This window comes from Hemitrygon akajei, chromosome 4 (genome assembly GCF_048418815.1).
Source record: "Hemitrygon akajei chromosome 4, sHemAka1.3, whole genome shotgun sequence".
NCBI classification, from domain to species: domain Eukaryota; kingdom Metazoa; phylum Chordata; class Chondrichthyes; order Myliobatiformes; family Dasyatidae; genus Hemitrygon; species Hemitrygon akajei.
This window is the reverse complement of record NC_133127.1, coordinates 126,535,367-126,547,987: the sequence shown is the minus strand read 5'-3', so window position 1 is coordinate 126,547,987 and position 12,621 is coordinate 126,535,367. Positions and strand designations below refer to the sequence as shown.

Genomic DNA, 12,621 nt, shown 5'->3' with positions numbered 1-12,621 from the left:
GTACTGCAATATAAACTGATAACCACAGAATTCAGACGATGTAATTGACATTATTTTTATTCCTTCTTCATTGCAAACTCTCACTGAGAAGTTCTGGACGAGGAAACACTTCCACAGAAGCAAGTTTTCTAGATTTCATAACATCCAGGCTTTTAGTAACAAGAACTGATTATCATAATAATCATTTTTAAGTTCATTGCACAATGATGGCACTTCAAGGTTCGCTTCCCATATATTGCTTTGCCAGTCCTTTACAGAGGTTTTTAAACTTACAAAACAAACTATACTCCAATTGATGCAAAAATATCATCAATATCATCTGCATTTGTCACATTTGGAGAGCCCGATGCGTGTGGCACATTCTTCAGTTTCTGATCCTGACCAAAGTCTCCAACGAATTCAGCAGCCATATTTGTTCTAATACTGTGTCTCTTTACAGAAACTTGCCCATCACAATCAAAATGTGGTATTGCATGCAACTTTCTCCTCTTCTCTGTATTAACACTCAAGAATGAGGCTTTTGCTCTCAGCAAAGACTTCTGTCTCCTTAACTGTAATTTGCGCAACTTTAGCTGTCTCTTGTATTTTATCTTATACTTCTGAAGAAAGGTCATTCCACTCAGATGATTTTTGAATACCTTGTCTGATTCAAAAGTTCTCTGGGACTTCTTGATGAGACATTTGCAGACAGAGGATTTTATGAAATTGATCTTCTTCGGAAAGCTGAAATATAAAGAGAAGCAAACAGTAGCAAAACATGACAAGTTACTTGCACCTCTGCCATAGGTTTGAATCCATTTGTCAGCCCAAGTTGAAATGCAATGAATTAGTCCTTCTGCCTGCACTCTGCAGTACTGTCTATAATTCTGCACAGAATTAAGACACATGTCTAGGATGCAGATTGGAAAAGTAGGAGCTGGGTGAGGCAGAGAGAGGAGCTGTGGGATGGTGGGTGCTCTTACCAAGCACAAGTTATCAACTTCAGTCAGGTACTGCAAAAGCCAACTTTTAAAGCAAGTAGCTACCCATTTATTTTCAGACACTTTGCCCCACACCTTCATCCCAACTCCAGGGCAGCATAAAGAATTAATAATTGATTTCTGACTAACTGATCAAGTGACATTGGCCTATGGGGAAAAAAGGTGCTGAGCAAAATCTCTCCCTCTTGAAAATATTTCCAGGAGTTTCTAATTACTTAATATAGCTATAGAGCTAGAGCATGGAAATAGATCCTTCAACCCACCAAATCCATTCATCACCCATTTATACCAATCCATTTTATTCACCAGATGCTACCACTCCCCACCACAGAGGTGATGTACAATACCAATCCCTGTGTCCCTGGGACATGGAAGGAAACTGAAACACTTGAAGGAAACTCACATGGTCAGAGGGAGAACATACAGCCTCCATGCAAACAACACCAGGGGTCAAGATTGACTTTAGCTGTGAAGCTGCTGTTCTACTACCTGTGTAACTGTGCAACCCTATATTGTAAAGATATTTTACAATTCCAAGTACGAGGCAAATAACTGAGGAGAACATAGTCATGGCTCCTCATTAAAAATCAAACATCTTGCATGGTTCCCAGTTGGGGATTAAGTACCAAAATTCATAGGATTTACATTTATTTATTTATTTAGAGGTAGAGCGCAGAATAAATCCTTCCAGCCCTTTGAGCCGCACCACCTGACAATCCCTAATTTAGCCCTACCTTATCACAGGGCAATTTAAAATGGCCTACAAACCGATACATCTTTGGACCATGGGAGGAAACCAGAGGAGCTGGAGAAAACCTACGCCTTCCACGGGGAAGACTGGGGTAGTACTCCAAACTCCGACACCCCAAGCTGTAATAGAGTCTCACTAACTGCTACACTACCATGGTGCCCGTCCCACTTCAGATAGCACTGGCTCAATTTTTTTTGAAATTATTATTTTCATCTGCTACTTGGAAATACAAAAAACTATCCTCTGATTTACGCAAAGCAGCAATTACAATCGATGTTATTTGACAGAAGCAACAAATGATTCAGCATTTTGTTCTTAAATGCAGGATAGCAAAACCACTGACAAGCAAATGCTGCAACTAAATGGTTGATCATCAAAATGCTATCAGAACAATTTTAGTACATCTCTAACTCTGCCCATTAGTTATACAGACCTGTAGCCAAGGGATTCCACCATTTTTAATTTGTGACATTTCAGATACTGATTTCCTAAATAGTAACTTTTGTGCTTCAGTTTTCTTTTCTTAAACCAAAGGAATATTGTTTTAAGCTCCCGACACAGTTTGCTTAAAGTCTGTGCTGCGGTAATCCTCTCCAAAAACTCAGTCAGTGGAACAAGTGGCTGCTCATTCTTCTTTGCTCTTCTGCAGCTAAATTCTCCCTCAGACTTCAGACTTTTCTGAAAACATAAAACATTTATGTTAAAGATGGTGTGAAATACCTACAGCAATATGCACACTTTTAATCAATCATTCTTACTGCAGTTAAAAGAAACATACTGACCACAGCAAAGTTGTGCCTTTGAGCCTGCTGAAATGTCATCTTAAACCCAAATTGTCTGTCAGTTCCTTCAATATAAACAAAATAATTAGTTCAATTCCAATACAACTTGCATTTTTAAAAAATGTAGCACACCAGTTGTGGAAAACACCACGACAGTACGAAATTCTGGCAAAGATAATCATTTAAATACGGAACCATACAGCACAGGAATAGACCCATTAACCCGAGACATTTATCAAAAGCATGATGACAAATTACACTAACCCCTTCTGCCTGCACATGCTCCATACCCCTCCATTCCGTGCAGATTCACAAGTCCACCTAAAACCTCTGAAATGCCAATAGCATATCTGCTTCCACCACCACCCCTAGCAGTATATTCCTGATAACTATTATTGTGTACAGACACACATCTCACATATCTCCTTTAAACTTTCCCACTCTCACCTTAAAGCTACTCCATCTAGGATTTAATATTTCTTCCCTGGGAAAAAGTTTCTGACTGTCCACGTTCTCTATGGCTCTCGTAATTTTATAAGCTTCTACCGGGTCACCCTTCGGCCCCTGACACTCCAGAGGAAACAACCCAATACCCTCTAATTCAGGCAGCAACCTGTTAAGCCTCTTCTGCACCCTCTCCAATGCCTCCACAATCTCCCTATAACGCAGAAACTGGAACTGCACACATTCTTATTAGACAAACAAAGCAATACAGTAACTAACTGTGACACAAGACAGACTGCAGATACTGGAAAAAGTTTGAGCAACACACACAAAATGCTGCAAGAACTCAGTTGGTCAGGCCATCTAAGAGGGAAGTGAAGGGTCCTGATGAAGGGACTTGGTCCAAAACATGAACTGTTCATTTCGTTCCATAGATGCTGCTGGATTTCAGATTTCTCCAGCATTTTGTGTGTGTTGCAATATTTAACTGTCACAGCATTATACAAAAGCTCACCAATTTTACGGAGTCTTTGGTCCTGTACAGGAATGCCGATATCCAGAAACTGACTGGCGATTTTAGGGACGTGGTTGTAATTCATTTTATTTTCATCTAACAATACACTTTGATCATCTGTCAACAATAAAGCTTCAGGTTCTGAAAACAACTCATCAAGTAAATTTGGCTTTCCCAAAGGTACTCCAGTGGTCTGAGAGAAAAAGCTTGGCATTTTAATTTGTATTCCTTTGATCGAGAAAAGACCAAGCCACTGCCTGAGGCTAACAGGGAAGGTAAAGTCCTTCACAAAAGGCAAATATTGAATTTTAGATACTTCATTTACTGCCGCCAATAGTCTGTCATATAAAACATCCAGATATATTAGGATTCTTTTAAACAGGACCCTAGAAAGAAAAGCAAAACACAGCTGTAAAATACTATGAATCTTTCATTAAAAATATTTACCAAAATTTAATGACTACAAATAGGATTTCTACCAAATGAACTATTCACTTACCACAGTCTGCTGAGAATTCCTGTCATAATCACATTTAGGACTATGTATCTTCCATAACGAAGAAATTGACCAGTCAAACTGCAATTTGTTACAATTAAGATAACCAACATTTGAAAATGTTTTGAATTAAGCATTAGATTAAGATCAAAGAATTCACTTCAATGGTAACTTCATGCCAGCTTTTATTAATACACACATTACTGTGTCTTGAAAATAAAAACTTAGCCACTAAAGTTTAAAATAAGCTTATGTTTATGCTGAATAGGAGGTGGGCTAAAAGAGCCCTGGAGTGCTTAATCACAAACAAGAGAAAATTTGCAGTTGCTGGAAATACAGGCACACACACAAAATGCTGGAGGAACTCAGCAGACCAGGCAGCTTCTATGCAAAAGAGGGAATAATTAACATTTTGGGCCGAGACCCTTCAGCAGGACTGGAGACAAAAAGTCCAGTCCTGCTGAAGGGTCTCGGCCCGAAACGTCCACTGTACTCTTTTCCATAGATGCTGTCTGGCCTGCTGACTTCCTCCAGCATTTTGTGTATGTTGCTTGGAGTACTCCAATCCAGAAATAGAAAACATAATAAAAGGGAATTTAGTACTTGGCAAGATGCTTGGATCATGCTGGGGAAATAAAAGTGAATACTTTCAATGAAAGGAAGAGAATCAGAAGTCCAGATGGTGTTTATAAACTAAGCATCAAATCGTCTGGCTCACTGATGAAGGAATCGTGTGGAATTTGAGGATGGATTTACTGCCTCAATTTCCAACTTTAAACTTCTGTGCAATTATTAATGACATTGCACCACTCTTCATCTTCAACTCTGCACTACTGGGAGGGGTCAAAGCTGCTGGCTTCAGTCTTTCTGACGTGGTGGAATATGAAGTGATCATCAGAGGAAAAGAAATTTTAAGGTTCAAGAAAAGCCTAGAATGCCCTGGGTGTCATTACCATATATGTATGATCCAATCGGCCCGCCTAGTGCTAAATTCCCCTCACATACGTTTTCCATTTCTGGATTTGAGTACTCCAAGGATACCCGAGCCCATCTTTAATTCACCATGAATGTCAGCTTATTTTGAACTCTGCCCTCCATTTTCTATTAGAATCTAAAATGAGTCTACTTTTCAGACATCCACCCCATGTAATTCCCTCACTTTTAACCACATAGGCAAAAAGGATTTTTCAAACTTTCTTCCAAAATTTTCAGCCATTTCCTTATAAAATAAATTGAAGACGTATGATACATCACATGGCAGAGATGAATGTGGGATTTATATTCATGGCTGACAGTCAAGTAGACAAGAATAACAAACAGGACCATATAAATGTTTCAAAGGGATTTCCAAATAGCTGTCAATTGGCTGCATACAAATCATGTCGAGGAATACAGCTTAATAACTTCAAAAGTAAGCTTAATAATTTCCGAAGTCCACAGTACATAATCAAATATCCTACAAGTGTTAATTTTTTTTAAAAATCTGTCAAACACACATATAAATCAACTTCACATAACAGTACTTCTGATGAAGGTCAGTAATGGTGGCTTTATTATAAGCACCAATGCCACATCAATTTTCAGACTGGACACTGTAGCACATGTAAGTAGTGAGAAATGGCAGGAAATTGTCATATTCAAGGATACAGAAATGCTTTGGAGCACATATCCATCAGCCGCAGTATCAGCTTACTACTTCCCAATATTTTCAGTGACATCCACTCCAGGACTGCCTGGTTGGGAACCTGCTTTGGGCAATTGCTTTCCAGCTTACGCTTTCTGGTGACTCTAAAAATGAAGATCAAAGTTACAAGATGCACTAATTGAAAAATGTGCATTTTTACATTTCCTTTCAAAGTTTACCTTGAACACGAGTTGATCAGGCTTTGAATTGAATGATTAAGTTGCATTTTGTGAAGACGATTTACACATTGTTCAACCTATTGGGGCAGAGAAAAGTAAAATAACTTCATCAATTTAATGCTTTAATAGAAATAAATAAAATATGTTGATGTGTGGTTGAGAACTTATGCTGCATAAATTTCAATCCTGAATGTTGTGAATTGCTCCATCTTCTCCATCAGAGTAATAAACTATCTTTGAATGGTCTCTAAGAGTAAAATAGTACTCAGTATAATTTAGCTAATTTGGTGTAGGTTTTTTTTACACTCCAGCAATCATGCACTCAACTGAGACTTACAAATTTCTCTACAAGGACACTAACCTGCTTTATGACAAGGTAAGACTTGTGCTGATGTAGCCTGTTATGGAAAGTATAAATCACAGAGCGCAGGACAAGAAGCTCCACTGTAAGGGATTTATCAGTTAATACTCTAATCGCATTTTCACAGGCAGAATGGAGATCAGTTATGAAGACATCTGAAACAAAATAAAGTGCAATTATGTTACTCAATACATATGCATTTTAAATATTTTTAGCATTTGACTCCAACCATTATGAATGAACTCAAATGTCAGTCAATCTACACCTGAGATCTTCTACTTAGGTATGACTTTCTACCAAATTCTCAAAAGGCAAGTCCTAAAGTAAGGGGTGCTGAACTAGCACAATTACACTTCCTTTCACTACAAATAATCTTTAACAGCACCCACGCCATGCTTTGAATCTCCATTGCAAAACAGAAACTACAATCAATATATAGGCACCATTTTAAAAACAGCAATTTTTTTTTGTTTAAAGTGTACACAGTTAGTACAAAGTTATAAAGACGTAATGTTGAAATAATTAAGAATTAGTAAGAATTTAGTAGAATAATGAAAACACAATGTAAGTCATTGTGGCTTGATAGGGATGAACCCACACATCTATATTCTGGGGTTACCACTGACCACAAACTGAATCGGAGCTGCTAGTTAGGGATGTGGCTGCAAGATCACGTCAATCCTATGGCAAGTAACTCATCTCTTAATTCTAAATAGACTGTCCATCATCTATAAGGCTCAAGTCTGAAGTTTGATGGAATACTCTACACTTGCTCAGCATCAATGCTAGTCACAAGGCCCAACAACAGATGATATAGCAGTCTGTTTGATAGGCATCCCATCTACAAACATTCAATCTCTCCATCACTGATGCAAAGCAGCAGCACTTCATGGCATCTATAGAATACAGGCAGTCCCCGGGTTATGAACGAGTTCCATTCCCGAGTCCGCCTTTAAGTCGGATTTGTACGCAAGTCGGAACAAGTACATCCGGTATTATTTAGTGTCAGTCAAACGCTTGTCTTAGTATATAGTATATATTTTACCTTTCTATGCATATAAAACACTTAAGAAACACATGTATTCCAATAACTAAACCACTGCGTTGCTTAGTAATAACTGTAGCTTTCATCGGGGCAGGGTCTTTCACATGCTCCATTATTTTCACTTTATCCTTTAAAATTGTTCCGATCGTTGACCGACTGTAGCCTAACGCTTTTCCAATGACCAACGGCGTTTCACCTCTTTCCAAACACTATTATTTCCACTTTATTTTCAATCACGATCACTTCCCATCAACGGAACAGAAACACTGCCGGCAGCAGGTCCCAACCTCCACTGGATCCTAAGGACCACTGCACAATTCCCTGGCTCCTAAAGTCCACCGCACTGAGACAGGTTAAATGGGACAAGTGGGGACTGCGCTGGGTTTGGGTATTTGATCCTCCACAATATTCCGCGTGGGAATTTAAACTGGAGGTGGCAGTGTTTTTTTTAAATGAGGTCGAGTTCCAAACTCGACATCAACCCGGCAAGGATGGTACAGGAGTCACTGGATCGACATCAACCCAGCACGGGAACGGTCTGTCACTGGATTGAACTCAGGAACCTTCGTTCTTGAGCCCGGCGCTGATCTCACTGCACCACCAGCCAACCGGAACGGGGGGGGGGGGTCAGGGTGAACCTTATTAAGAAAAATTTAAGCCAAAATACGAAGTTACACACTCAACACAGTGTCAATGGTAACGACTTAAAATGACGGATGGCGTTCTCCTTCCTCGGTTCGTAAGTCAGACGTTCGTAACTCGGGGACTACCTGTACAGTGCAGCATCTCACCAGGACTCCTTGGTCAGGCCACATTTGGAAATATTGTGAACAATTTTGGGCCTCGTATTAGCCCTGGAAAGGGTGCAACTGAGGTTCACCAAATTGACACACACAAAATGCTGGTGGAACACAACAGGCCAGGCAGCATCTATAAGGAGAAGCACTGTCGACGTTTCCGGCCGAGTCCCTTCGCCAGGACTAACCGAAAAGAAAGATAGTAAGAGATTTGAAAGTAGTGGGGGGAGGGGGAAATGCGAAATGATAGGAGAAGACCGGAGGGGGTGGGATGAAGCTAAGAGCTGGAAAGGTGATTGGCGAAAGTGATACAGAGCTGGAGAAGGGAAAGGATCATGGGACGGGAGGCCTCGGGAGAAAGGGGGGGGGGGGGGGGAAGCACCAGAGGGAGATGGAAAAATATGTCAGGGATGGGGTAAGAAGGGGAGGAGGGGCATTAACAAAAATTAGAGAAGTCAATGTTCATGCCATCAGGCTGGAGGCTACCCAGCCGGTATATAAGGTTTTGTTCCTCCAACCTGAGTCTGGATTCACTTTGACAGTAGAGGAGGCCATGGATAGACATATCAGAATGGGAATGAAACTTGGAATTAAAATGTGTGGCCACTGGGAGATCCTGCTTTCTCTGGCGGACCGAGCATAGTCTGCGTCGGGTCTCACCAATATATAAAAGGCCACACCGGGAGCACCGGAGACAGTATACCACACCAGCCGACTCACAGTGAAGTGTCGCCTCACCTGGTAGGACTGTCTGGGGCCCTGAATGGTGGTGAGGGAGGAAGTGTAAGGGCAGGTGTAGCACTTGTTCCTCTTACAAGGATAAATGCCAGGAGGGAGATCAGTGGGAAGGGATGGGGGGACGAGTGGACAAGGGAGTCGCGTAGGGAGCAATCCCTGCGGAAAGCAGAAAGAGGGGGAGGGAAAGATGTGCTTGGTAGTGGGATCCCGTTGGAGGTGGCGGAAGTTACAGAGAATTATACATTGGACCTGGAGGCTGGTGGGGTGGTAGGTGAGGACAAGGGGAACCCTATCCCGAGTGGGGTGGCGGGCGGATGGGGTGAGGGCAGATGTGCAGGAAATGGGAGAGATGCGTTTGAGAGCAGAGTTGATGGTAGAAGGGAAGCCCCTTTGTTTAAAAAAGGAAGACATCTCCTTCGTCCTGGAATGAAAAGCCTCATCCTGAGAGCAGATGCAGCAGAGACGGAGGAATTGTGAAAAGGGGATAGCATTTTTGCAAGAGACAGGGTGGGAAGAGGAATAGTCCAGGTAGCCACACATTTTAATTCCACGTCCCATTCCCATTCTGTTATGTCTATCCATGGCCTCCTCTACTGTCAAATCTCTTACTATCTTTCCTTTCGGTTAGTCCTGATGAAGTGTCTCGGCCCAAAACGTCAACTCTGCTTCTCCTTATAGATGATGCCTGGCTTGCTGTGTTCCATCAGCATTTTGTGTGTGTTGTTTGAATTTCCAGCATCTGCAGATTTCCTCGTGTTTCACCAGATTGACCCTGGGAATGAAAAGCTTAATGTACAAAGAGCATTTGATATATTTGGGCCTGTACTTGACAGAGCTCAAAAGAATGAGGGAGGATCTTAGGACCTTGTGAATCCTTTGTCACCAATCAGGAGGGGCGTTAGAACACCCTCTGTGAATTAGACTGCACACACAAAAATACCCACTCTCATCTTACAGTTATTTCACCATGACACGCAAGCCGTAATATTAGCCAAGAGTCCGCAACAGAACCATTCACAGTGAAGGCCAGTGCCAAATCAAGCAGTATCATGCTAGTTTTCTCCATCTTTCTCATACAATGCAGAACCTCACCTCCCACAAACTTCCCAAAGGAGTGGAGACGATCTTTGGAACTAATGGGAAATGGCTCATCCTGCGGTAGGTACTCTCCACAACCACCGTCACTCAAACCTTGTTAGCCCACTTGCCCAATGCAGAGCTTGCATTTGCACATATCGGAAACTTCAGTTTCAAGACATTGTCAAACGAAGCATGGGAGAGGACATCCACGAGATTACTATCTTCCACCAACCTCCCCACATTGCCCTCAAACTATAAAAGTTCACAAGACCCAGGAAAAATGTGAACTACTCCCCATACTTCAGGAACCAGCTCTGGATGAAGGCAACACTGAAAGTGCCGAGTTTCTTCCTCAATGCATCAGAGTCTCTGGTCCCCTGAGGGAAAGAACACTGGAGGTCACAATCACAATTACAGACCACAAACTAAACCCATGATCTACCAGGCAGTAGTGATCTATACTTTCAAATATGTTTTGTCACCTGGAGTGCCTACAACAGTTACACCGGAAAAATAGCACAACAGCACCTGTACAGAGCTCTCCAAATTCACTGCAAGGACAGGCAAACCGATGCCAGTGTCATCTCCTTGACACTGGGGCCTTAGTTACGATTAGTTGGCCATGCTGGGCAGACCATAATGTTCACATGCCAAACAAAATTCCTGAAGCTGATATTCCATTCTAAACTCCTCCATAAAATGGGATGGGGTGTAAACAGAGAAAAAAGATTCAAGGATGTACTCAAAGCCTTCTTAAAACAATGCAACATTCCCATTGATTCCAGGGAACTGTTGGCCCATTACCACAGTCAACAGTTCCTAAATTGGCTTCACCTCATAGTGCCAGAATCCCTAATAGCAGAAGCAGAAGCAATTCATCCCAATCCCAAGGGACTGCCAAAGGTGGTACCTATTTATCAACATGCAGATTTTGTGTCAAAAGCCAAAACAGGCTGAGGATCCACAAATGTTGCCACACTTCCAAGTTCAATTGTCACTCAGGGATATCAATGAATACAGCCAAACAAAACACCATTCCTCTGGGGCCAAGTTGCAAAACACAGTAACAAGTCACACAAAAAAATATTATATAGCCCAAATCCCTGAGCGACACATCCTGGAGGGTGATGGCGTACAGATGTTGTTGGCAAGAACAAGCTCACAGCAGTTCACAGACAAACACAATCCAAGTTGCCTTCCACCACACAGTGAACACTAGACAGCAGCATTGGGAGGGGGAGCTCCCAGACCAGCATGGATGCCACACCACACTGCCTCTGGCGTCTCCTCTCCTGTGCAGCTGCAAAACATCCAAGACAATCACTCGCACCGTTTGTTAGAATGTGCACCGGCTCCACCGCTTTTCTGTAACAGGTAGCAACAAAGTCCAGCTCCTCTACTATCGAGCAACTTGCTGATGGGGCAGACCTGCAGTGCTTGGCATGCCCACAACTAAATAACCACAATTGTACGATTTTGCAATGTGAGAGGAAACAGGAGCACCCAGAGGAAACACACGCGGTCACAGGGAGAATGTATAAGCTCCTTACAGACAGCGATGGGAACTGAACCCTGATGGATGGATCGCTGATGCTGTAATGCACTGTGCTAAACGCTGCGCCACACCATCCTCATAATGGGGCACAAAACATTTACATAATGTGGAGCATTCAAATTAGGAGATAAATCATTAAGAACCTTGAAAATAAACAGAAAATGTTTAAAATACTAATCATATCATTTGAGAAGAGAGATTAACATTAACACAGATTCTGCAAATGCTGGTAATCCAGAGTAACACACACAGAAAATGCTGGAGCTGCTGAAGATGGGTCTCAGCCTGAAACGTCGATTTTTCATTCCTTGCCATAGACGCTGCCTGACCTGCTGCGTTTCGCCAGCATTTTGTGTGTGTTGCTTTGGATCTCCAGCATCTGCAGAATCTCTTGCGTTTATTAGTGTAGGTCGCAAGATTTGATTTCGAAATAAAAACTGCTCATGTCTAGGTAAAATGCTATCATCGGAAATGAGGATGAAAACTCAGGAACTATGGGGGGGGGGGGGTTGTCCCCATTTCCTTCTTTTACTTAAAGTGGCAGACTTCTACACTGCATGTTCCCTGGTAATTTTAAAGCTTCCCGGCTCAGTCGAAGTAGAGGGCCTTTGCGTGGCTCTGGCTCAGCGATCCGCCCCTACCCAAGTCGGTGGCCGCCACGGTGAGGGAGGAAGATTCCGGGAACGGAATGTCCGCCCTGTTCCAAACCTCCGCCACGCTCCCGCTCTCGAGCGCCATCTTCCCTCGCAGGAAGCGCCCTTGCGCACGCGCGGCGCCTCGTCCAATCACAGCGCCGCAAGCAGAAAAGGGGCGGGCTCGAGGTGGGAGGCCGCATGCGCGATTGTCGATCAGCTGCGGCCGCGGAAGGGCTGGTTTCCAGCGGGGATCGGGTTGGTCAGCCCGGCCTCTCGACAGTGGAGGGATTGTCCCCGTCCCCTTCCCTCCATCGAAGGAAAGAATTTGGTTATCAGGCTGGAAGGGTTCTGTGTTGATGCAGAATGGGTCTCTACATCCCTTTTGGGTTGCGCTATTTACTCTGAAATGCGGCCGTGCCCATAGACCCCCGGTCCAAAAATATCAGCTGGGTACTCCAGTTCAACCCGTTCCTGTAAAGGACGAGCCTGCCTTTGTGGCCACGGCCATTCTATTTAATTGGATCGTGATTTCCTACTGAAGTTGGTGCAGAAAGAGAGTTTTGACCACAAATGGGTCAGT

The 12,621-nt window shown here is 42.7% G+C and overlaps 1 protein-coding gene across 1 annotated transcript; it reads right to left on the bottom strand.

Moving 5' to 3' along the window:
- Nucleotides 1-34: 34 nt before the first annotated feature.
- nepro (nucleolus and neural progenitor protein) lies at nt 35-12,169 on the bottom strand. The gene is made up of 9 exons (XM_073043235.1): nt 12,048-12,169; nt 6,192-6,346; nt 5,831-5,907; nt 5,615-5,755; nt 3,971-4,048; nt 3,472-3,857; nt 2,514-2,578; nt 2,165-2,409; nt 35-723 (listed from the first exon to the last, which is right to left on the bottom strand). The coding sequence occupies exons 1-9, from the start codon at nt 12,142-12,144 to the stop codon at nt 282-284; spliced, it is 1,686 nt and encodes a 561-aa protein (XP_072899336.1). The 5' UTR covers nt 12,145-12,169; the 3' UTR covers nt 35-281.
- Between the last annotated feature and the right edge of the window lie 452 nt (nt 12,170-12,621).